This window comes from Lynx canadensis, chromosome A2 (genome assembly GCF_007474595.2).
Source record: "Lynx canadensis isolate LIC74 chromosome A2, mLynCan4.pri.v2, whole genome shotgun sequence".
In the NCBI taxonomy this organism is placed as follows: Eukaryota; Metazoa; Chordata; class Mammalia; order Carnivora; family Felidae; genus Lynx; species Lynx canadensis.
Window position 1 is genome coordinate 13,065,338 of NC_044304.2, and position 25,531 is coordinate 13,090,868.

The window sequence follows — 25,531 nt, forward strand, 5'->3', positions numbered from 1 at the left end:
CGGGTTCTGTGTCTAACATGAGAATCCCAAGAGGATGTGAGGCTCGTCCACTGGTGGCCCTGGGTCCAGCTCAGGGGAGGGATTAGTAGGAACCTAAAGCCTCTGCCCTCTGCAGCCTCCAGCCCGCTGCTGCTGCCACTGTCCCCAACCAAGTCCCTCGCTGTGCCCCAGCCCAGGGCTGCACCCTCATTCATGCCACCCCTTCAGATCTTGCTTCCTCACTACAGATTGGCTGGAGATCGGTGCCCTTGCACCCAGACTTGGGGAGGGGGAGACGGGTGCCTAAGAACATTCGACAAGGGGCCTTGGTGATTGTCACTTTCACCAAGTGGGAAAACTGCAGATCGGAGACGCCAAAGCTGCAAGCTCTCATGCTTCTAGAACTACCATCAAGGTACTGTCAGGCAGGGCCCTGTCCACCCCTCGCTTCTGGAGCTCCCCAGTATTCCAGCGTTCTGTGAAAATGTTGAGACTCAGCTGCCCACGCACTGGTTCAGAATGCAAAAAACTGCCAGGTCCAAACAAATCGATGTTTAATTACGTTCAGGAACAGGATGTCAGCTTCACTGGGGTTAAGGTCGATGCATCAGAAAACAGGTCCGGGGTTGGATATGGTCTCCCTGGGAAGACCCCAGCTGGGTCACTGCCTCTCTTGAGTAGGCAGCTACCCGTGGCCGGTCGATTTCCGAAGCAAAATGATAAATTAACCAAGTGAGAGCTTAGCACGTGGATCATGCTCCATGTTGTAAATCATTTAATCTCCACAGAGACCCTCCTGGGCGGAAGTTATTATGATACGGTCTCAAGGAATGGGGAAACTGAGGCACGGGACAGTCACACAGCTGGAGAGGGACATAGTTGGAATTTGAACCCCATCAGGCTTGGGATATGCACCGTGACCCTCGTGCTGTCCTCAACCTTATGTTTCTCATTCGGTCATTAGCGGGATGGGAGATGCGGGTACAACTGTGACTTTTTTTTTTTACTTGGTTCGGGTCTGGATGTAAGGACATGGCTGGCGCTGCCTGGTGGGCCAGATGAGGCGGGGTGGGAAACCAGGTGGGGACCCATCTCTGTCCCCTCTAACCAGCTTCCGAGACTGCAAGCCACCCAGGCAGGTCACCTCCTGTTCTGGATCTGGACTCCTGAAATGAGCAGCTCCACCTCTGACTACAACCCCTGTGGCCGCGCTGATTGGACCAAGCCGGGGGTAATTGCTTAAAGCAGCTCTTCGTAGAACAGCGACCACCAGAGAGAAGGCTCGCTCCGCCCACAAGCTCCGCCCGCAAGCTCCGCCCGCAAGCTCCGCCCGCAAGCTCCGCCCACAAGGCTCTTCTGGCTTCAGTGATTCCGCCCCCTCCCGCCCCCAGCCTCCGCCTTGGCCTCCCGCATCTCTTACATCGTCCTCCAGACTTGGCCTCCCTGGGTGTCTTTAATTCCTCTGACACACCTCGCCTGCTGGCTTTTGCAAGCGCTGTTTCACCGCCACGAACCCCCCTTCCCCTCTCTTCTCCTGGGTAAACTGCTTTCTTTCCTGCTCTCAGTTGAAAAGCCTCCTCATCCTGAAAATCTTCCCTGACCCCCAAGACTGGCTGGAGAATTCCCTGTGTTCTCCTCATGCCAGTTTTCTTGTCTCTCTCCCAATCGGGTCAGCAAGCTCCTTAAAAGCCAGGATGGGATCTCGGAAAACGTCGTCTCCCCCATTGCCTGGTAGGTGCCGAGGTGCTCAAGAAACATATGTCAAGCGTAATAATTACTGATTTAATCTGGTATTAAAAATTAGGGAGCCCTTGGCCCTTCTGAGAACACTGAGCTAGGCGCTCTTGAGGGCAGGACGCTGCTGGCCCGGGACAGTCTGGCACACCGTGTGCACTCAACACTTGTGTGTGGGAGGAGGGAAGGGACGTACGTCATTTCTGAAGATGACGCGTGCTCAGTACTGGCTCGTAGCACCATTTCTTGGTCCTCTGCAACCCCCAGGGACCTAAACCGGTCCAACCAGTCACCTCCCTCCCACTCGCTCTCAATCTAGGGCCGGCCCTCAGGCGGGGTTGGGCGTGGCCTGAGGGAGAGGAAGGGGCGGGAACTTGTGTCCTAAGCCATCATTGGGTGGCCATGGCGTTGTCTCGTCCAATCCGCCTTGGGGGTGGAGTTTGGACAGGTCCAGGGCAGGTGGGAAGAGAGAGAAGGAAATCGCCATTTCTTTTTAAATGTGTGTGTGTGTGTGTGTGTGTGTGTGTGTTTTAACGTTTATTTATTTTTGAGAGACAGAGAGAGACAGAGCACAAGCGGGGGAGGGACAGAGAGAGAGGGAGACACAGCATCTGAAGCAGGTTCCAGGCTCTGAGCTGACAGCACAGAGCCCGATCCGGGGCTCGAACTCACGAACAGCGAGATCATGCCCTGAGTCAGATGCTCAACCAACTGAGCCACCCAGACGCTCGACCAACTGAGCCACCCAGGTGCCCCAGGAAATCGCCATTTCTGGCGGCGTCTTTGAGTTAATTGGGGAGGGAGCGGGAAGGGCTGAGAGTCCTCGTAGAGGACCGGATTATAAACAAACAAAATGCAGCCCCCTCCACGCACAACCCCCTTCCTTCCCGCGCGGCATCCTGGCGACTTTGCGGAACGAACTGATGGCAAGCGGGCCGCCACCTCCACCAGCCTACTCCCAGCTAAGTGTTTAAGAGCCCAGCTCCCAAAAGGGAGGGCATCTGGATTCAAATCCTGGGTCTGTCACATGCTGTCTGCGTGATATTGGGCATGTCACTTACTCTGTCTAGTCCTCAGTTTCCTTATCTGTACAGTGGGATGGGTAGTGACATGCGTTAATCTGTAAAATGCTTGGAACCAGCTCGCAGTTGTTTTTACAGTTCACGTTCCATGTCGCTTCTTCTCCCACACTCTCCTTGGCTCCTATGGCCCTCAGAGTAATCCACACACCTTCCTGTGACCAGGGGGCCCTGTGTGGCCCAATCCCCACCAGCCTCCCTGGCCACACCTTCCTGAATCTCCCTGTCACACCATACAGCCTCTCTGTGGTCTCTGAGTCTTCCCACACGCCCAGTCTCTTCTGGCCACAGGGCCTTTGCACATGCTGTTCTCCCCCACAGGAAGTGCTCTTCCTCCTCCAGGTGCTCCTTATGCTGTCCCGCAGTGTGCTCAACTCCTCCTCCTCCCTCAGGTCCTGACTCAAGTGCTGCTTCCCCCAGGAAGTCCTCCTAGATCTCTTCAGATCAGGTAAGGACCTCCCTGTTCTGGTCACAGGTCTCAAATGTCTCAAATGCATAGACCTCCATCAACAAGTCCTCCTCCATCACCATTACACCACCAGGCCCATAGGGAAAGGTTATATGTTTTTCCTCCCATATATCTCCCCTAGAGAGACATAAGTTCCACTGGTGGGAGGTGGCTTGGAGGAGGTCCAAGCATCTCTTTGAGGCAGAACCATGTCATCTTGGCCTCATTTAACCCAAGCAACATATTCCAAGGCAAAAACATTCAGCACCTGCTGCTTCTGCTCTGGAGGAGCAAATTGGAGCCACACCCTCCTCCTAGGAGACCCCTGTTGGGCCCCTGAAGAACACCCATGTTCCTTCCTTCCAGGGCATCTTTATGCTCTCCCTCTCCTTGCAGCTCATCCATGACCTTTAGGGAGTCTGTGTCTGGTTCTGACTCCCCCAGCCCGGGGACTCCTTGGGACCAGGCTGGGGTGAGATTGGCACAGAGGTTTTGGCCGGAGGTGTTTGCTGAATTAACGAATACACCTTCTGCCCGGTGAACTCCTATGCACTCTTCAAAAGCCTAGTTCCAATGTCCCTTTTTTGAGGACACCTTCCCTGTCTCCCTAGACAAAGCCCTCACTCCCCCTACTCCCAATTCTTCCAGCTCCTGGCCCCACCCTCCAGCCCAACCCTGACTCCACAGGGCTAGGGGACATCTGTGGACAGCTCTTCCTCCTGCAAACTGACGTCTCCTTGGGGACCAAGACTGAGACCTCTTAGGGGCACGGGAAAGTTGTCAGGAAGTATTTACTCAGCAGATCAATGAACACATGAATGAGTGAATGAATGAATAACTGTTTCAGGGCTTGGAGTCAGTTGTCCTGGGTTCGCATGCTGGCCAGGGTGCTGAACACTGAATCTGTCCCTTGACCCCTCTGAATCTCACTTCCCCATTTATTAAATGTGTTTACTCAGAGGCGCGCCTGGGTGGCTCAGTCGGTTAAGCATCTGACTTCGGCTCAGGTCATGATCTCACAGTCCTTGAGTTTGAGCCCCGTGTCGGGCTATGTGCTGACAGCTCGGAGCCTGGACCCTCCTTCAGATTCTGTGTCTACCTCTCTCTGACCCTCCCCCGTTCATGCTCTGTCTCAAAAACAAATAAACGTCAAAAAAAATTTTTTTTAATGTGTTTACTCAGAGACTTTGCCCCACGTTGCTGCAAGGATGAAATTAACAATACATAAAGCACACAGCCTCGGGGACCTTAGGCTTCCTCCAGTCCCAGCCCTGTGCACCCAGGACCAGCAGTTTTGTTCCCCTCCCCAGCGCCCAGAACTAGTGTCCTCGACAGGTACACTTAATGGATGCTGAAGTACAGGGTTGGTGAGAGGGGTAGAGGAAGGAGGGAAGACGGGCAAATATTACAAAGGCTGAAACCTGGAGTGCCTGGGTGGCTCAGTCGGTTAAGCGTCTGACTCTTGATTTCAGCTCAGGTCATGATCTCATGATTGTGAGATTGGGCCCCGCGTCAGGCTCTGTGCTAGGCATGGAGACTGCTTAAGATTCTCTCTCTCCCTTTCCCTCTGCCCCTGCGCCCTCGAGCTCTCTCTCCTTCTCTCAAGAAAATGCCTGAAACCTAAGGGTTGCTGAGGATGGAAGTGGCCTGGCCTCCCTCACGGACCACTTGGGCAAGCAGTCTGGCCATCTCTTACCCCATCTCCAAGCCATCCTTCCCCTAGGCATTTACTGGGAGAGAATGAGGTATAGTCACCGTAAGACAGGTACAAAAAAGGCTCAACACAGGTTTATCCGTGATAGCCCCAAACTGGAAACAACCCAAATGTCCACCAACAGGTGAAATGAACAATTAGTGAGGCAATGAAAGTTTTATGGAGCTAGTATTAAGTGAAGGTTATACCACACTGGGAACTAAATGTACTGTCATTGAATGACAGACTTTAAAATCCTTAAAATGATAGGTTATATGTTTTTTGTGTTTTGCCACAACGTTAAAAAATGGTACCCAAGAATACTCCAGAGCCATGAAAAGGAGCAACGCCAGCTTCTCACCGTAACATGGGGAAACAAGGGAAGCCAGATCCAAGAACAGATACCCCCTGTGATCCCCTTTAATGTGAAGTTCGAAACCAGGTAAAACTCACCTATCATGACAGAGGTCGGGGCAGGGGAGGGGAGAATCAACTGGAGAGCCCCAAGAACTGCCAGGAGCTGGGAATGTCCTAGATCCTGACTGGAGTGTCATTGCCCTTGTCAACCTCCACGTTTAACATTTGTGAACTTGACCATGTGTATGTTAAGCCTCAAGAAAAAAAAAATGTTAAAAAGAGAAAAGAATTGCCAGGGTGAGAAGACAAGAATGTCCATCAGTCCTGAGGGCTAAGGGTTCCATTTTCCCCACAAATGCTATTATCTGATCCCTCTAGGGACTGATGACCTAGAAACAGGCCTGGAGCTGGGTGGGGACAAAGGCAGGAGGGCAGTGACCTTAGTCTTGTGTCTGGGATTTCAGAAATGATCCCCAGATACTTCATCTCTGTGGAGTTGCTTCCCACATTCCCCATACGAGGGTCCCCAGTCTGGATGACATCATGAGACAGGAAATCCTCAGGACTCCAGAACACTCAGAACACCAGCCCCCAGAGTCCTTGGAGAGGACCTTTCCTCCCAAATCAGACACCCTGGTGAAGACACATTCTCACACTTCAGGGCCCTTTAAGACAAACTAGAATTAATTAGCAACAACCATAACTCACAGCCTCGGGCAGAAGGAAGAGCATAGACTTCAGTCAGAAGGTCCTGGGTTCAAGTCCTAACTTAATCACTACACGTGAAGGAATAAATGAATGGTGGAGAGATGGGCTTTTCATCCCCATTCCACAAGGCTTTATTATGCATTTCTAGGATGTTCAGCCTTGTCCTACAAAAGGCTGGGGGTCCAGAGAGGCCTCTGCCTGGCCTGGCCTCCAACGAGCTCCCAGCCTAGTAGGGGAGACGGAGCCTGACAGAGACACTCCCATTCCTATTATTGCTCAAAGCAATAATACAAGAAATCACAGGCAGCCAGGACACAGGGGAGGCAGCTAAGAAGGAGGGACTAGGGTAGAGGAAGTATGCTAGGGCCAAAAGAGAGAGAGGAAGTGGAGTACTAGAACATTAGACAGCACGTGGCCAGTGACTGTTACACACTGACCAGGGAGGAAGTTGGGCTGAACGACCCCAGATAATGAAGGGCAGCAGAAGGCCAATCCTGCTTCCCAGGCCTTTTCACTTCTGTCTTGATTTGTTTTGTATACCTCCAGAGATGGAGGCCTCAGTGCCAGGAGAGACGGCCCAGCCCTCCCTGGGCACGGGCAACTGTCAGCAAGTTTGGTGCAACATGATTTTTTTAAAGCAGTGACCACCATAGTTAAAAGGGCTGTGTGCGATTGTTTGGGGAGGAAGGGTTACTACCGACGTGAGGCAGGCAGTCGGCACCTGCTGCAGACTGGATTTAAAATCAGACTCCCCTGCATTCAGCTCTCTGCTCTCTACTTAAGGGGCTCATGACTTCATCTCTGCAAGCCTGCTTCTTCTCTGAAACGACCATGATAACATCACCTACCTCATAGGTTTATTCATTGAGCTAATGGAGTAAAATGCCTGACACATAGGTGCAAGCGTGTTACCCTGCGCCAGGGCCCAGAGTGCTCTGGAATGTGTCCCAACCACAAATGTGCTTTCCTACCTCTAAAGCGTTGCACATGCTCTAACTTGCCTCAAATGCTCTTGCCCCACCACTCATACCTAGCAAACTCCTACACATTCCTTAAAGCCCTAGCTGTAAGATACCTCTCTTTTCTCTGTTCAAGCCCTGACCCAGGGACCTAGGGGCATGTGGGCCTGGTTCTCACTGGGCCCACTCTTACGTGATGAGTTCCCGTGGTGGGCATGCAGTCAAAGCTTCTTGAATGAACGAATGGATGGATGGATGAATGAATGAATGATCATGTGGGAAGGGTGGCCAGAGCGGAGGCCCAAGAGCCTGTCAACCACTTCGGTGCCCACGTCCCCAGCTCCCAAGACCTGAAGGGGCCAGCGGTGGCACACGAGGGGCGAGGGGGCTTCCGGGCGGGGTCTTCGGGTCTTCCGGTACGGCCCCTTTAAGGGGCGGGGCCGGTGGGGTGGGCGCTCGGAGCGTCAGTGCGGCGCGAAGATGGCGGCGGCGGCGGCGGGCCCCGGGGCGACCCAGGCACCGAGCTCGCTGCTGCTCGTGGTGGGCGGCGAGTGCGGGTGCTCGGGGCTGCTTGCTTATGTGCTGGAGGAGCTCGAACGAGGTCGGGTTGGCCTGGGGCCACGGGGTGCGAGAGGCGGGCGCTGCCGCGCGTCTCGGCCCGAGGGTGGGGGGGGGGCGGCGGCCGGGCTGGGGGCGGGGAGGCGATGGGCGGCGGCGGGATCCTGGGGGCCCAGAGGCTCGGTCTTCCTCACGGTTAGGCTTACGGCGCGGGCAGAAGCCTTGGGCGCGCACGGAGGAAGCGGTACCCGGGCCTGGATTGGGCTGCCTCGCCCCGCCCCGCCTCGGGTGTAGCCCGGGGACGGGACGGGGGCCCGGGCTTTGGGACCCGCGCGATTGGGCAACACGGGCGACGGCTCGGCTTCCCGCCCAGTGGGCCCGCCGAGGGGAGGGTGGGGTCGCCTCGAAGCCCCGGGTCATAGCAGCTTGGATGTCCCGGAGGGAGGAGCTGGGATGGAGAGACTGGGCCTGGAGCCCCGGGGCCCACTTTCCGTTGCTCCACAAGGAGCGTGCTAATTGGGGTGTGGGCGGGCGCAGCCTGCCCAAGGGATTTGGCATCTGGGGAGATGAATCATGTAGGTGCACCTGCGAGGTTCACCTGCAGCCACTTGGCACAGGCGTCGTGCACCCCACACCGTGTTTGGAGGGCATTCATCCCCCCCCCCCCATTCAGATGGGCAGGGCCTTCGGTCTGGCTCCTGCAAAACGGAAAGGCAGCGCACATCTCTGCGTACTTGGGAATGTCGTCGTCTGTGCCCATATCCTCCCCCACCTCCACCCCGCCCCGTGCGCAGGGATAGTGTAGAAACCACAGGTTCAGCTCTGCCCTCACGGTGCTAATAGTCTGATAGGGTGCAGGATCCAAAATGGGTGAGGACAAGTTTGAAGCTCCCAGGCTGTCAGGAGTGCTCAGAAGGATGCAAAGCGCTGAGGGCCTAAAGGGTGGGTCAGGAGACAGAGGGAAGGACCTCCTGAGAGCGGGAAGAGCTGGTGCAAAGGCCAGGAGGTGGGAACATTCCTGGCAGGGCAGAAGGGGCTGTGCGACAGTGGTGGGGGTGGGGAGATGATGGAGGGGACCAGATGACTGTTCAGGAGGTGGGGGCTCTTTTGTTGATGTTGTGAATCTTCTCTGTGAAATGCCAAATTAACGCTTTGGGTCCCTTGGTGCGGATGCAGAGGGAACGCCAGAGGCACCTTAGGTGGTTCTGAGTCTCCAGGCTGTTGCGTACAGGGGCAGGTTGAGGGGAAGGGGCTGGGATGGCTCCCACCTGCCAGATGCTAGTTAACTGAAATATTGTGGGAGCTGGGGAGCCTAGTTGACTTCCTGCCTCACTTCTCCGGCCACCACCCCCCTTGCCCCCAACAGGCATCCGGTCCTGGGACATTGACCCTGGCATTTGCAGCCTTGATGAGCAGCTCAAGATTTTCGTGTCCCGGCACTCTGCCACCTTCTCCAGCATCGTGAAAGGTGAGACTGGAGACCCCCCATGTCCCAGCCGCTCCCCTTCATTGGGCAAGTGTTCTCTGAGTGCCAGCTGTGTGCCAGGCATGGGGGAGGGTTCGGGTATGGCTGTAAACAACCACAGTAACAATACAGCCGAGATCTGTCAAGTTGGAGCAGGGCTGGGCCCCGACCAGCACTGCTAACTCCCTTGGTCATCAACTCCACACATGGCAGGAACTCGTATTTTTGTCCCCATTTTGCAGATGAGGCAGCTGAGGGGTGGAGGACAGGGAGACCTCCAGGAAGTGGGCTTTTTGGATGAGAGGCATCTGGGGGCTGATGTGTCAAGTGGAGGGAAGGGCCCAGGCAAGGTGAGAAGATATTTGGAAAGTGAGGGGCTGCTGAGTGGGCCTGGAGGGTAGAGTGTGGGCCCCGTGTGGCAGGGACTGTGTATGGTTTGTGGCTGTGACCCCTGTACGGTAGGTGCTCAGTGGATGGGGAGCTGGGAGAGGAGCAAGATTGAGGGAGGGGTTGGGACGCCTGGGCCAGCCCCACACGGCCCAGGAAGACCCACAGAACAGAGCAGCTAGTGGGCGGGTTCCGGGTATCACCGGCAGCCCCTCTTGCCTCAGCCAGCCCGTTGAGTCACCTCTAGGCCGCTGCAGGAGGGGAAGGAAGTGTCCTTCGCCTCATTGTCCCAGCGGTTCCTGGTGGCTTCCTGACCCCTCGCAGGATTTGGGGGTGGGAAGGGGCTGGAAATCCCATCGGTTCTGTGTGACCTTGGCGGCCATTTCCTCTCTCTGTGCCTTGGTTTCCCCACCGGAATGGGGCAATATCCGCACACGATGATAAGCGTGTGATAAACTGATAAAGGTTGACCAGTGCCGAAAGGTCCTTGCCTCTCTAGCCTTAGGCCTGGTGCTCCATTTCCGAAACCTCTGGGCTCTGAGGGACAGACGAGGGTTCAGATCCCGGAATCATCCCCACTCCCCTCTTCCCGGCCCATGAGGCCTCCCTGGCCCCATGCTCCCCGATGCTCCCCTCGCTCTAGCCTCTCCCGCCACTTCCTGATCCTCACTTGGAGCCCAGTCCTGCCTCAGAGCCCTTGCCCGTGTCTTGCCCTCCTCCTGGTGTACCTCGTTGGCCCTCCCTGGGCTCAGGCTCCTTACCTGTATGGGGTGACAGTGACGTCCCCCATAGGGCTGACTGCTGTGAATTGGGGCCTGTAAGCAGGGATGGCCTTGTTGTCACTGTTTCCAATGTGAGGCCTGCCAACGCTGGTTTCCTGTTCCGGCCTCATCCTGACCCGCGGCTCTACCACGTGCCTGTTGATTCTCAGATGACCCCCTGGCTGGGGTTTCCCGGAAGCAGAGTCCCGGAGGGGCTTGTGGCTGCCTGGGGTCACACAGGGAGGCAGGGCTCGACACCGGGACCGCCTGACCCTGTGCGCAAGGCCCAGCCCCAAACTCACAGAGCCCAATACCCCCACAGGCCAGCGGAGCCTGCACCACCGCGGAGACACCCTGGAGACACTGGTCCTCCTGAATCCATCAGACAAGTCCCTGTGCGACGAGGTAGGGAACAGTCATCCGCAGGGGGCAGGCTGTCGGGACCGGCACCATCCCAAGTCCTGACTTCCTGTGTCCCTGACTTTGTGCTGTTTGAAATTCTCTTGACACTCAGCAGCCTCACCCCCTCCTTCAGGAAGTCTCCCTGGATGGCCTCGGCTTCAGCTTGTCACCCCCTCGGAGGTGACGGTGGGAGGAACAGGTGAAGTCAGGAAAGACTGGAGTTTGCGAGGAAGGTCTGGAGGCAGGAAGGCAGGACTCGGCTGACGTTTGCATCTTGTGCCTCTCTGGCTAGCTGGGCCCCCCAGGAGTTGTCTGAATTGACTTTTTTTTTTGTTTTCTTTGTTTGTTTTTTAGTTTATTTATTTATTTTGAGAGAGAAAGTGCGTGAGAGCACAGAAGGGGCAGAGAGGGGGAGAGAGAGAATGCCAAGCAGGCTCTGTGCCGTCAGCTAAGACGAAGAGTCGGACGCTTAACAGACTGAGCCACCCTGGAGCCCCCGAATTGACTTCCTAGTCCTTCTAATTCATGGACATCTTATGCCCTTCTCCTAGTTACCCATAGGAAAAATGAACAGGATGAAGCCCAGGGCGCCCCTCTAGAGACCCCGGTATAGGTGGATTCCTCTGATCAAAAATGCTCCGTTTTGTTCCCTCAAGGAGCTCTGAAGGAGATAGAGCCAGACAGAGATACACTCTTCTCCATGGCCTTGAGGCTGGGCCAGAGAGAGAGTGGGCTCCAGGGAATCCGGAAAGGGTATGGTGGGCTTCTAGGAAGAGGAGGCCCCGGAGCCTGGCTTTGTAGGAAGAGCAGCAGGAATTTGTTGGGGGAAGGGTGTTGGGCTCAGCAGGAGGCCCGGAGGGTACCCTTCCAGCTTCTAGTTGAGTACTGGGGCGGGGACAGGGATTCGGGCGGTTGTGTGTAGATTTGGGGCTGGGAGCCGTCTCAAAGCAGGGTGTGGGCCTTGTCACGGCACAGAGTGGGGCCTTTAACAGTCTCCCCCTTGCTCAGCTCCGGAACCTTCTGCTGGACCCTGCCGCTCATAAGCTGCTGGTATTGGCTGGGCCCTGCCTGGAAGGGACAGGGGAGCTGCTGCTCCAGACGGGGGGCTTCTCGCCCCGCCACTTCCTCCAGGTCCTAGGGGACAAAGAGGTAAGCCACCTCCTCCTCGTCTTGCTTCCCCTGGCTCTGAGTCCGGGCTGTGTGGCCCTAGTGACCTGTCCCTCTCTGCACCCCATCCCTTCCTCTGTGGAGCAGCAGCAGTGACACATGTCCCTCCCATTGTCGGGCCCCAGTTCCCTCACCCACGACGGTGTGTGGTTCGAGGCCAGGCCTGTAGATCAGCAGACGTCCCAGAGACCTCGAGTGGCACCCCAGCTTCCAGGTCCCAGCTGGGTAGGGCCCTTTCTAAAGTCCTTCGTCCGGGTGTGGCAAATGAACAAAGCCGGCCGATAAACCACCTTTTTCCGTTGTAGAGAGTGAGGTGACGACGGTGAGCTAAAAAGCAGAGGTGGGGAGCATGGAAGGTGTCCCTGGAGGGAGCTGTGATGTAGAGAACAGCAAGTGCAGAGGCCTTGGGGCGGGGGGGGGGGGGGGGGGGGGGGGAGGGGAGGGGAGGGAAGCAGGTGGTGAGTCAGGAGCATGTGTCTCTGCGGACCGGGGGGATGGCTGGGTTTTGTCGTAATGGTGACGAGGGTCGGCCAAAGGACTCTCCCAGCCCCAGGAATCAAGACGGAGGGGCCCTTGCCCACTTTTCCCGAGGCGCTGGGTGTTGCCCGGCTCCAGGGGGCTTCTTAACCGTCACCCCCGCCCCTCTGTAGATCCGGGATCTTCTGGCGTCCACACCCCCACCTGCAGACCTGCCGAAGCTCACCATCATCTGCCCAACCTTCGGTGACTGGGCCCAGCTGGCACCTGAGGTGCTGGGCCTCCGGGGCGCGCTCCGGGTGCAGTGGAACCCACCCGTGCAGCTGCCGGCTTCCGAGGGCCTGCGCCAGTTCCTGGAGTACGTGGCTGAGTCGCTGGAGGCCCCGTCTCCCTTTGAGCTGCTCGAGCCGCCAGCGTCCGTGGGCTTCCTCAGGCTCGCCCGGCCTTGCTGCTACATCTTCCCCGGCGGCCTCGGCGACGCCGCCTTCTTCGCCGTCAATGGCTTCACCGTGCTGGTCAACGGTGGCTCCAACCCCAAGTCGAGCTTTTGGAAGCTGGTGCGGCACCTGGACCGGGTGGACGCCGTGCTGGTGACCCACGCCGGCGCCGACAGCCTCCCGGGCCTCAACAGTCTTCTGCGGCGCAAGCTGGCCGAGCGAGATGAGGCGGCGGCCGGCGGGGGCTCCGGGGACGACAGGCTCCGCAGGCTCATCTCCCCCAACCTGGGGGTCGTGTTCCTCAACGCCCGCGTGGCCATCTCGCGTCTGGTGAGCGGCGAGGACGAGGCGGAGCTGGCCCTGAGCCTCTTGGCCCGGCTAGGCATCGCGCCCCTGACTCTGAACCGCGGGCCGCTCCCGGCCGAGCCCACCGTGCTCTTTCAGAAGATGGGCGTGGGCCGGCTGGACATGTATGTGCTGCACCCGCCCGCGGCTGGTGCTGACCGCTCGTCGGCCTCCGTGTGCGCCCTGCTAGTGTGGCACCCCGCGGGCCCCACCGAGAAGGTGGTGCGCGTGCTGTTTCCCGGCTGCACACCTCCCGCCCGCCTCCTGGATGGCCTGGTCCGCCTGCAGCACCTGGGGTTCTTGCGAGAGCCTGTGGTGACCCCCCAGGACCTAGTGGGGCCTCGGCGAGCTGAGAGCAAGGAAAGCGTGGGCTCCCGGGACAGCTTAAGAAGAGAAGGCCGGACAACGGCACCGGCCAGGCCTGCCCCGGAGCGCCCTGTGGGGGCCCGGAAGGACCCGCCTCGAGTCGAGGCCCCCCGCAGGGCTGAGAAAGAAGCCAGGCTCCCCCGGGAGGTGAAGAAGGACCCCAAGCCAAGCGTCCCTCGGACCCAGCCCCAGGAGGCGCGCCGGGCAGCCTCCGCTTCGGTCAGCGTGAAGAAGGCGGGTGCCCAGGCCGCCCCCAGGCCCCGCAGGGCACCCAATATCCCCCGCCCGGGCGTCCCGCCGGCGGAGAACGGGCCCCACAGCCCCCCCAGCTTCCGCTGTGGAGAGGCCAGCCCGCCGCCGCCAGAGGCCTGCGGCTCCCCCGCCCCCCAGCTGGTGGCCACCCCCAGCCAGGAGAGCAGCCTGGAGCTGGGGCTGAGCCCGGCCGGGGAGGACGGCGGCACCTTGGAGGAGAAGACGCTGGAGCTGCTTTTGGGTGCCAGCACCCCCCGGCCGCGTACACCCTCGCCTACTGGAGCCCACCAGGGCCCGGCGGAGGGCAGCGGGCGGCTGTCGCTGAGCCCGCTGCGGGGCGGGGAGGCTGGGCCGGATGCCTCGCCCACGGTGACCACGCCGTCACTGCCTGCCGAGGTGGGATCCCCGCACTCCACGGAGGTGGACGAGTCCCTGTCCGTCTCCTTCGAGCAGGTGCTGCCGCCGCCGCCTGCCACCGCGGGCGAGGCTGGGCTGAGCCTCCCCCTCCGTGGCCCCCGGGTACGGCGATCGGCCTCCCCGCACGACGTGGACCTGTGCCTGGTGTCACCCTGTGAGTTTGAGCACCGGAAGGCTGTGCCCGTGGCGCCCGCGCCCGCGTCCCCGGGCAGCTCTGATAGCAGTGCCCGGTCCCAGGAGCGGGCGGGGGCCCCGGGAGCTGAGGAGACCCCACCCACCTCCGTCAGCGAGTCCCTGCCCACCCTGTCTGACTCGGACCCCCTGCCTGCCGCCCCCGGCATCGCGGACTCGGATGAAGACATGGAGGGCGCAGGGGTCCCTCGCCGTGACCCGCTGCCCGAGCCCCTCAAGTTCCCCCCGCCGCTGCCCACCCCGCCCAGCATCTGCATGGTGGACCCCGAGGTGCTGCCCCCTGAGCAGGCCCGGCTGACGGAGGGCCACGGCCGCACCCGGAAGTCCGGGGTTCGCCCTCACCCCAGCATTGCCGCCTCCAAAGCCACTCCCGCGACCACTGCCAAAACCAAGGGACTGGCCGGTGGAGACCGGGCCGGTCGGCCCCTCGGCACCCGGAGCGAGCCCAGTGACAAGGGAGGTCGGGCACCCCTGTCCAGAAAGTCCTCGGTCCCCAAGACGACCACTCGGGGCCCATCCGGTAAGTACCCAGGGGCTGGGGTGCTACAGCAGGGTTACCGGCCCAAGTCTTTGTTCCCTGTTTGCTGTGTGGCCTCAGCCATGCCTGCCACCCTCTCTGGGCGTCAGTTTCTCCTACAAAATGGAAGCTCTGGCTCGCTTGTAATTCCCGAGGCATTCAAGCAGTGCCACCCGCGGAAGCATAACGTGAGCACATCTGTCATCGTGAGGTCGCTAGCGCCACAGCGAGTAGAAACGGGTGAAATTAATTTTAATAGTATATTTAACCTGTTTGCGTAGAGATTCCCAAGCCCCCCACCACCAGGCTCAGTGTTGCAGTCAGGACTCGGGATGCAGTCCTACTCCTGTCTCAGCTGTGTTGGAGCAAAAGGATACAGAACGGAATCGGCAAAGAGAAGGGGCACGGGGAGGGGAGGGGCAGGCACAGGCTTGTAGAGTCGTCTCCCAGTGTGGTCCCACCGTGTGCTTAATGCCCGAGCAGCGTGCCATGGTGACCCATACGAGGTGGTGTCCACCAGGGATGCTCGTTAGAGACTGAGCGCCCAGGGTGTTGCTGGTCGCGTTGGCACCCTCTGCCTGACATGTGCCAACATCCCAGACTCCTCAGCAAGGGTGAAGCAGGCGTTCAGCCTGAGCCACGCTGCTGCAGAGCAAACAGGCGCGGTGAGCCACTCTTGTCGCTTAGGGGTGGGAACCTTTCTGAAATCCAGGCTCCCCAGACTCCAGCCAGGGCCACCCCGTAAGCAGACCTATCTAAGGATAGCAGTTTTAGGTACGCTGCGGTAACTTTTCTTCCCGGTTTTCCTTAGTTGTGATGAGGTCTCTTAACAGGACATTTAGCACCTTAGCCATTGCTAAGTGCACAATTCCGTAGCGTTAAGTACGTTCGCATTGCTGTGCAACCAGCCCCACCAATTGGTCTCCAGGGCTCCTTTTTCTCTTGCAAAACTGAAACTCTGTCCCCATTAAAAACTAATTCCCACTCCTCCTCTCCCAATCCCTGGCACCCTCTGGTTCTGCTTTCTGTTTCTATGAATCTGACTCCTCTCGGGACCTCCTGCAAGTGAAATCATACTATATTTATCTTTTGTGACTGGTTTATTTCACTTAGTATCATGTCTCCATGGTCCATTCACGTTGTAGCCTGTGTCATAATTCTCTTCCCCTTTTTTTCGTTTTTAAGAATTTCCTTCCTTTTTAAGGCTGAATAATACCGTGTTGCACGGATGGACCAAATTTTGTTTATCCGTTCACCCACTGATGGAGTCTTGGGTTACTTCTGCCTTTTGGCTACTGTTGAATAATGCTGGTATGAACGTGACTGGACAAATATCTCGTGGAGACCTTACTTTCAACTCTTTGGGGCATATTCGCAGAAGTGGGATTGCTGGATCACACAGTAATTCCATTTTTGAGTTTTTAAGCAACCACTGTGCTGTTTTCGACAATGGCTGCACCGTTTTACATTGCCACCAGCCGTGCAAAAAAGGTTCCAGTTTCTCCACATCCTCGCCAGCACTTGTTATTTTTTGAGTAGCCACCTGATGAGTGTGAGGTGACACCTCGTGGTGGTTTCGATTTACCTTTCCCGAATTAATGATGTTGAGCATCTTTTCGTGTGCTGTCGGCCATTTATATACCTTTTTTTGGAGAAATGTCTGTTCAGGTCTTTTGCCCCTTTTTGAATCGGGTAGTCTTTTTGTTGTTGGGTTATGAGAGTTCTGTATATATTGTGGATATTAACCCTTTGTCAGGTATAGGATCTGCAAATATTTTTTTCCCATTCTGTGGGGTTGCCTTTTTATTCTGTTGATCGTGTTCTTCGCACAGAAGTTTGTAATCGTCATGAAACCAGTTGGCTTTTTTTTCTGCCTGTGCTTTTGTTGTCACATCCAAAAAATCATTGCTAAATCCAGTCGGGTGAAGCTTTTGCTTTGTTCTAAGAGTTTTATGGTTTTAGCTCTCACATTTTGTTCCAGGATAAATTGAGTTGATTTTTGTCTGTGGTGCTGAATAAGGGTTCAATTTCATTGTTTTGTACGTAGACCTCCGATTTTCCCAGCACCGTTGGTTGAAAAGACGGTCCTTTCTCCTCTGATGGTCTTGGCATCGTTGTCAGAAATCATCTCATCACATACGTGAGGGTTTATTTCCGGGCTTTCTGTTCCATTGGCCTATCATGTGTCTGTCTTTTTTTTTTTTTTTTTTTTAATGTTTATTTACTTTTTAGAGAGAGAGAGAGAGAGAGAGAGAGAGAGAGAGAGAGGGAGAGAGAGGGAGGAAGGGCCAGAGAGAGAGGGAGACACAGAATCCGAAACAGGCTCCAGGCTCTGAGGTGTCAGCCCAGAGCCTGACGCGGGGCTCAAACTCACGAACCGCAAGATCATGACCTGAGCCGAAGTCAGACGCTTAACCGACTAAGCCACCCAGGCGCCCCTATCATGTGTCTGTCTTTATGTCAACACCACACTGTCTTGATTACTGTCCCTTTACCATAAGTTTACAGATCAGGAAGTGTGAGTCCTCCAACTTTGTTCTTCAACATTGTCTTGCCTTCTGGAATCCGTTGAGATTCCATATGAATTTTAGGATGGTTTTTCTATTTCTGCAAAAAGCCATCGCTGGCACTTTGATCGTGACAGCACCGAATCTGTAGTTTGCCTCAGGTAGTGCCAACGGCTCGGCGGATATTAAGTCTCCTAATCCACAAATATGGGATGTCCTTTCTGTGAATTTTTATGTTTTCATTTCTTTCAGCGGTGTTTTTTAGTTTTCGTATATTTTGTTTTCTTGGCTAACTTAATCCCTAAGTATTTTATTCTATGTTAATACTATTGTAAAGACAGTTGTTTTCTTAGTTTCCTTTTCAAATCGTTCACCATTAGCATATAGAAGCATAATTGGTTTGTGTGTGTGTTGGTTTTGTGTCCAGCTACTTTGCCGAATACATCTATCTAACAGCTTTTGTGTGTGTGTGTGCGCGCGCGCATCATCTTAGAGTTTTCTACACGTAAGAGCGTGTCATCTGTGATCAGAGATAACTAATTTTTTTTCTTTTTTTTTTTAATTTTTTTTAACGTTTATTTATTTTTGAGACAGAGAGAGACAGAGCATGAATGGGGGAGGATCAGAGAGAGAGGGAGACACAGAATCCGAAACAGGCTCCAGGCTCTGAGCTGTCAGCACAGAGCCCGATGCGGGGGGCTTGAACTCACAGACCACGAGATCATGACCTGAGCCGCAGTCGGACGCTTAACCGACTGAGCCACCCAGGCGCCCCTAATTTTTTCTTTTCTAACGTAGATATCTTTTCTTTTTCTTGCCTGATTGCTCTGGCTAGCACTCCTAGTACTGTGTTGACTCTAAGTGGCAAAAGCCAACATTCTTGCCTTGTTCCTGCTCTTAGAAAAAAAGCTGATAGTCTTTCACCATTGGGTATGATGTGAGCTGTGAGTTTTTCATACATGGCTCGTGTTATGTTGAGGCAGTTTCATGCTATTCATAGTTTGTTGAGGGTTTTTTATCATGAAAGAGTGTTGAATTTTGTCAAATGCCTTTCTGCAACAGTTGAAATGATTGCGTTGTGTTATTCATTCTGTTAACGTGGCCTATTATATTGATTTTTCTTTTCCTTTTAAGACTTTATTTTTAAGTAACCTCTACACCCAACGTGGGGCTCAAACTCACGACCCTGAGATCAAGAGTCGCATGCTCTACCTACCAAGCCAGCTAGGCAGCCCATATATGTGTGTGTGTGTGTGTGTGTGTGTGTGTGTGTGTGTGTGTGTGTGTACGTACACATACATATTTTTTTTTTTTTTTTTTTTTTTTTTTTTTAAGATTTCATTTTTTGGAGTGTCTGGGTGGCTCAGTCAGTTAGGTGTCCAACCATGAGGTCATGATCTCATGGTCCGGGAGTTCAAGCCCCACACCAGGCTCTGTGTGACAGCTGGGAGCCTGGAGCCTGTTTCGGATTCTGTGTCTCCCTCTCTCTCTCTGCCCCTCTCCTGCTTGCACTCTGTCTCTGTCTCTCAAAAATAAATAAACATTAAAAAAATGGTTTTTAATTTCATTTTTAAGTAATCTCTACACCAAACGTGTGGCTATGTTGATTTTTCCTATGTGGAACCATCGCTGCATCCCAGGGATTCCCACTTGACCAGTGTCTGATCCTTTTAATATGCTGCTGGATTTGGCTCGCTAATATTTGTTGAAGATTTTTGCATCAAGGTTCATAAGGGATATCGGTCTGTAGTTTTCTTTTCTTCATAGTGTCTTTGTCTGACCTTGGTATCAGGGCAACACTGGCCTCCTAGAATGAGTTAGGACGTGTTCCCTGCTCTTCAGTATTTTTGGAAAAGTCAGAGAGGGATCGATGTTAGTTCTTTAAATGTTTGGTAGAAACAGGCTCAGGAGGATTTTGATTACTGATTCAATCTCCTTACTAATGATAGATCTGTTTAGCTTTTCTGTTTCTTTGTGATTCAGTCTTTGGTAGGTTTTGTGTTTCTAGGCATTTGTATGTTTCTTCTTGGCTATGCAGTTTCTTGGTTGTACAGCTGTTCAGAGTACTCTCATCATGCTTTTTATGTCTGTAGAGTAGGTAGTAGTGTCCCCCTCTTATTTCTGAGCTTATCAATTTGAGTCTTCTCGCTTTTTTCTTAGTCTAGCTAAAAGGCTGTCAGTTTTGTTAATCTTTTTTTTTTTTATTTTTATTTTTTAACGTTTATTTATTTTTGAGACAGAGAGAGAGACAGAACATGAATGGGAGAGGGTCAGAGAGAGAGACACACACACAGAATCCGAAACAGGCTCCAGGCTCTGAGCTGTCAGCACAGAGCCCGACGCGGGGCTCGAACTCACTGACCGCGAGATCGTGACCTGAGCCGAAGTCAGACGCTCAACCGACTGAGCCACCCAGGCGCCCCCAGTTTTGTTAATCTCTTTGAAGGACCAACTCGTGGTTTTGTTGGTTATCTTTTGTGTTTTTCATTCTCAATTAAAAAAAAAAATGTTTTTTAACGCTTATTCATTTTTGAGAGACAGAGCATGAGCAGGGAAGGGACAGAGAGTGAGGGAGACACAGAATCCAAAGCAGACTCCAGGCTCTGAGCTGTCAGCACAGAGCCCGATGCGGGGCTCGAACTCAAGAACTGCGAGATCATGACCTAAGCCAAAGTCGGACGCTCAACTGACTGAGCCACCCAGGCACCCCTCTATTCTCAATTTTTAAAATCTCTGCTCTAATCTTTATCATTTCCTCTCCTCTATTAGCTTCAGATTTACTTTTGTTCTTTTCTGGTTCCTTAGGTTAATAGTTAGGTTGTTGCATGGAGATCTTCTTTTTTAATATAAACATTTATACACAGAAACTTGCCTTTTATCTCTGCTGTCTCTCAAAGAGATTCTCTTTCAGCAGTTGGACTATTCGTGTGTCTCAATGTGTGTCATCCTACTTGGAATTTGTTGAGCTTCTTGGACGTTTACTAACGCCATTCATCAAACATGGGAAGCGTGGGGCCATTATTTCTTCAAATAATCATTCTGCCCCTTTCCTCCTGGGACTCCACATGTGTATGTCGGCCCTCTCGATGGTGTCTCACAAATCCCTCACGCTGCCGTTCACTTTCTTCGGTCCTTATTTCTCCCTGTTCCTCGAACTTGATAATTGCTGTTGTCCTATCAGAAATCACTGTTCACATCATGAGTTAAATTCCTCTGGTGAATTTTTCATTTCGGTTATTGTACTTTTTAGCTGCAGGATCTTCTTTTGGTTTATTGTTAAATTTTCTCTGCCCTTAGTGATGTTTCTGTTTTTATTCACACAACGTTTTCTTGCATGTCTTCCTTTCTGTGAGCATTTTTAAGTTGGTTTAAAGTCTTTGTTCAGTAAGCCCACCATCTGGCCTTTCTCAGGAGTGGTTTCTGTTGATTTTTTTTTCTTTTTTTTTTTTTTTTTTTACCTTGGGCTATACTTTTCCTGTTTCTTTGTTCGCCTTGTGATTTTTGCTGTTGTTGAAAACTGGACATTTGCGTTTAATAATGTGTTAACTCCGGAGATCCAAATCTCCCCCTTCCCCAGGGGGAAGGTTTGTGTGGCTTCTTTGTTTAATTTTTTTTTTTTTTAATGTTTGTTTATTTTTGAGAGAGACAGAGTGTGAGCGGGGGAGGGGCAGAGAGCGAGAGGAAGACACCAAATCGGAAGCAGGTTCCAGGCTCGGAGCTGTCAGCCCAGAGCCCGACGCGGGGCTCGAACCCACAAGCCGCGAGATCATGACCTGAGCCGAAGTCGGACGCTTAACCGACTGAGCCACCCAGGCGCCTTTTCTTTGTTTAATTATCATGTGCTGTTTCTGTTTTCATGAGCCTGCACCTTTCTGGGTGTGTGTGGTGATTTTCCCAAATCTCCCATATATACAGTGGCTTTTTTTTTTTTATTATTAAGTTTTTAATTTTAATTCCAGTATAGTTAACAGCTATGTGAGTTTCAGGCGTAGAGGATAACGATTCCAGGCGGTGGCTTTTGAATGGCTTAGTCCTTACGTGTCTGGCTCCTTAAAAGGGGAAAAAGTGAAAAATGAAGTGGGGAGGGGTAGATGGGAGAAAAGGAGAAAAAAATGTTCCCGTTCTCTCGATCTCCTGGAAGTCAGGGAGAGGCTGCCAGCACGACTCTTGTCTGGAAGGGGAGACGGATTCCCGGTGCTTCCCAGCTGCACCGTCATCCCCTGGGTCCTCCTGCCGAGTTCATACTCTGTACGCGTGCTATGATCGCAGAATATTCCAACATGCCATCGGTATGAAAGATGACTAGCTAATTCCCCTTCTCGTGGCCACGCTGAGTCTTGGGTGCCTGGTGTGTGCTTTGCACCGAACCCCAGCTCGTGTCAGCTCGTCCCTGCCACGTTCCGGTGCTCAGTGACCACGGCGGAGGGCGCTGCGGGCCTGGAAGTACCGGGGGTGGTGGGAAAGCAGCGGTGATGACTTGAGCTGGTGTCCCCGAGTGCTTGCTCACCGGTTGCAGGTGCCTTGGTGGCCCTGCCCTCCGGAAGCTGACCGATGTCCCAGGCTTCTCTCGCCCTGTGGCTTGTCATTAGTTCCCAGCCTCGGTGCCCCCCTGAGGTGCCCCCTCTTATCCTCGTTGGGCACTTTCCGGGGGAGACACCTGATGGGCCCCTGTGAGCTTTAGCAGCTCAGGGGTCCCCAGCCCAGAGTGGCTACCCAGGCCTGTGGCCGAGGCTGGCACCTGGAGGCTGGGAGTCATCCGAGCCCCTGTGTGCCTGGGCGTTTGGCCCCTTGAGGGTCTCCTTCTCCCACTGCCTCGGACAGACTGACCCTCTGCTAGTGTCAGCAGACTGTGTCTTAGAAGGGCCAGAGGGCAAACGTTGCCAGCTTTGCAGGCCAGGCGGTCTCTGTCCCAACAACTCGACTCCGTGCCGCGGCAGAACAGCAGCTTCGTATGGAACCCAAAGGGCGTTCCGGTAAAACTGTGTTTACGAAAGCAGGCGCTGCTGTAGTTGGCCGGTCCCTGCCCCACCCCGTCCTCCTGTCCTGCGGCCTCTGCCCGTGTTCCCCTTGTCTGGCTGTTCCGCCTCTGCTGCTTCTGTCTCCCTTGGGCTCGTCACGGCCATGGCGGCTTTCTCTTCTGGAGACTTAAGATCCTCACCGCCACTGTTCCCAGCTATGAGTGAGGGATGCCGCCTGCCCAAAGCTAGGGGATTCACTCACCCCGCAGATGCCGCGGCAGCCCTCTGGGCCCACGCCCTGAGCCAGGCAGTGTTCACGCCCTGAGCCAGTCCAAAGATGTCAAGCATCTGGCCAGTTTCCCGTGCCTCAGATCCCGATTTGTCCTCAATTGATTATGATTATGAGACACTCGCCTGGGACCGGTGGCCTCATTCCCCTTTGCGTAAGCTCTAGGTTCAGGGCCACGGATGAGGCTCTGAAAGCAATGCCACGTCCAGTCTCCCTCTTGCAATTCTGTCCTTCCCACACCCACTCTGTCTCCCCATTGCCCTTGGGGGCAGGGATTTTTGTCTGTCTGGGTCACTGGCACGTCCCCAGTGCCTAATGCCCGGGAGGACTTGATAAATGCCCTTTGAGTAATTGAGCAGATGGATGCCGCAGAAGCAGCAGATTGTTCTAGATACTGGCTGCCTTGGGAGCTTAAGCTCTAAAACCCCGTCTTTCTGGAAGCCCTCCCTGATTGCCTCCTCCTACCCTCCTTACCTCTGGCCCTGGGTATGTCTGTGTCCAGGGACCAGCCAGGGAGGGTCCAAGCACTGAGGATATGGCCAGGGGTCTTCGCAGAGTTCGTTGAGTAACTTCCCATGCCAAGGAGAGCTTTAAGATAGTGAGATCAGGCCTCCTCCTTGAGGAGGGAGCCACTCAGAGAGATGTAGACAGAGGCGGGAGCCCCTTCCCAGGCCCTGGGTCCCGGGAGCTCAGGTCTGACCCCGTCCTTCTTGCCCGCAGGGTCAGCTGGCAGCCGGCCAGGTGGGTCAGCAGCCCCTCCCGGCTCCCCCGTCTACCTCGACCTGGCCTACCTGCCCAGCGGGAGCAGCGCCCGGCTGGTGGACGAGGAATTCTTCCGAAGGGTGCGTGCACTCTGTTACGTCATCAGCGGCCAGGACCAGCGCAAGGAAGAGGGCATGAGGGCTGTCCTGGACGCACTGCTGGCCGGCAAGCAGCAATGGGACCGTGACCTCCAGGTGCGTGACCACCCCGGGGCCCCAGACAGTCTTGGCACGAGGTCGGGCCGCACACCTCCTGGCGTGTTCCTGTTGAACTTAGTCCTGGGAGGTCTGTGTGACCTTCACCCGCCCACAGAAGAGGGAGTGGGGCTCAGAGAGCCCGAGCTGTGTCCCCAAGGCCACGGAAATGAAGGCAGGTTCACGGGTCCCACCAGCTCTCAGGACTCTGTTCCCGTTGTCCCCTCCGTCTGGAGCAGCCTGGATGAGGGTGCAGGACGGGCCCGGTTTGATCCGCTTCCCTGACTCCTGGGCTCTTAACCATCCCAGTCACGAGAATTGGCCAGGAGGAATAGGCGAGGTGTCCACGTAGCTGCGAAAGTTGAGAATTGATCCTGTGGGCTGGGGCTGTCCCCCAAGGAAGCCTTGAAGCACATCCTTGAAGGGTGACGCAAGTCTGGCTTGAAGGTGCCTGGCCACCCATCCGGCGTGTGAGGTGCCGACGCCCAGCCTCTCAGGGAGCATGCGCAGCCCCTGTCCCCCCCCCCCCCCCCGCGCCCCCTCCCACCGCACAGCTTGTCGGGAGCCAGGACGGAGGGTTCCGGGCACCGGGCGGAGGTAGGGCAAACTTGGTGTGTGCGAGGGAGGAGCCGGAGAGGGGCCCGGGTCCTTTGGGTGCCGTGGGGACAGGAAAGGACCTCAGGGACGGGCGGGTGCAGACATCCGGGCGAGAGCTAAGGGAAGCAGAGCAACTGTGGTCAGAGAAGAAGGGTCTCAGATGTCGGGGGTGGAGCAGGGGCCTGGGCCCAGAGGTCACAGGTGCTCCCCCTCACCGTCAGCCCGTCTGTCCCACCCACAGGTGACCCTGATCCCCACCTTCGATTCCGCGGCCATGCACGAGTGGTACGAGGAGACACATGCCCGGCACCAGGCGCTGGGCATCACCGTGCTGGGCAGCAACAGCACCGTGTCCATGCAGGACGAGGCCTTCCCCGCCTGCAAGGTCGAGTTCTAGCTCGGCGCCTGACACCCGCCCCCGCGGCCCGGCATCCGCCCCGACCCTGAGATTCACCTGCGTCACAAATAAACCAGGTACTCCACCCGGCTGTGGCCTCAGTTCCTTCCGCTGGCGGGAGACTTGGCAGCCTCCGGGACGGTCATCGCCGCCGTGTCGGCCCCCAGGTCGGGCGTGCTCCGGCCTCCGTGTCGCAGGCCGGAAAAGCCAGGCCCGGGGAGGGGGTGTGCCTTTCCGGTAGTGACCGCCGGCAGCCGGTGCCCGCCGCTGACCGCGGCCCTCCGGCCCGACCCGGCAAGCGTGAGAGGCCGATTTGTACTGGCGGGGAAGCTGGAACCCCTGAGGGCAGCCGGACTCCACTCTGCCACACAAACCGGCCAGGGACGGGGTGAGACTGGAACCCCAGGCTCTGTGCTCCGAAGCGATAGAACAGGTCACTCTCCGTTCCTAGAGATACCTCATGCTCGTGGCAGGAGAGTCACATGCCACAGGGAGGTCTTAGAGGAGAACCTGAAACCCAGAGATTACAAAACATCCATTCCCGAAGAACCCCTTGCCTGCTCTCTGCACGCGTGGAGATAACCTAGCTAGAACGTTAGACGAGGTGCCCTGCGTCCTGGCTTGAACGGCGACCCGAAAAGCGTACGTCTGAGCCCTGACACCTGGTATCTGTGAGTGTGACTGTGTCTGGAGAAAGGGATTTTCAGATGCAGTTAAGTGAAGGCTCTTGAGATTCTCTGGATGGGCCCTAAATCCAATGACGCGTGTCCTTATAAGAGACAGAGGAGGTGACACAGAGGGGAAGAGCACGCGGAGATGGAGGCAGAGACTGGGGTGATGGGGTGATGGGGCCACAGCCGAGGAATGCTGCAGCCCCAGAAGCTGGTGAGGAGTGATTCTCCCCTAGAACTTTCTGAAGGAACCGACCCTGTGCACACCTTGATTTCAGAGCTGGGCCTCCAGAACTGCAAGAATGAACTGTTGTGTGTGGGACCTTGTGACGGTCCCGGGAGATGTTCTGAGCCGGTCGGCACACGGCTCGCTTCCCCGGACACGGCGGCCTGAGTCCCTGTGCGTGGCCGCGTAGGCGTCCTGGTACAGACTCCTTCCTCCGGCCGTCTCGGGCC

The 25,531-nt window shown here is 55.5% G+C and overlaps 1 protein-coding gene across 2 annotated transcripts; it reads left to right on the top strand.

The window, feature by feature from the left end:
• Positions 1-7,437: 7,437 nt before the first annotated feature.
• MAP1S (microtubule associated protein 1S) lies at positions 7,438-25,531 on the top strand. Of its 2 annotated transcripts, XR_003966291.1 has the most exons (8): positions 7,438-7,558; positions 8,882-8,983; positions 10,451-10,533; positions 11,539-11,679; positions 12,348-14,703; positions 23,175-23,410; positions 24,249-24,481; positions 24,856-25,531. XR_003966291.1 is itself a non-coding variant. In XM_030304151.1 (7 exons), exons 1-7 carry the CDS (start codon positions 7,438-7,440, stop codon positions 24,402-24,404), a joined length of 3,195 nt encoding a protein of 1,064 aa, XP_030160011.1. In that variant the 3' UTR covers positions 24,405-24,495. The 2 variants fall into 2 exon arrangements, 1 of the variants encoding a protein (XP_030160011.1); XM_030304151.1 differs by lacking the exon at positions 24,856-25,531 and having other exon boundaries at positions 24,249-24,495.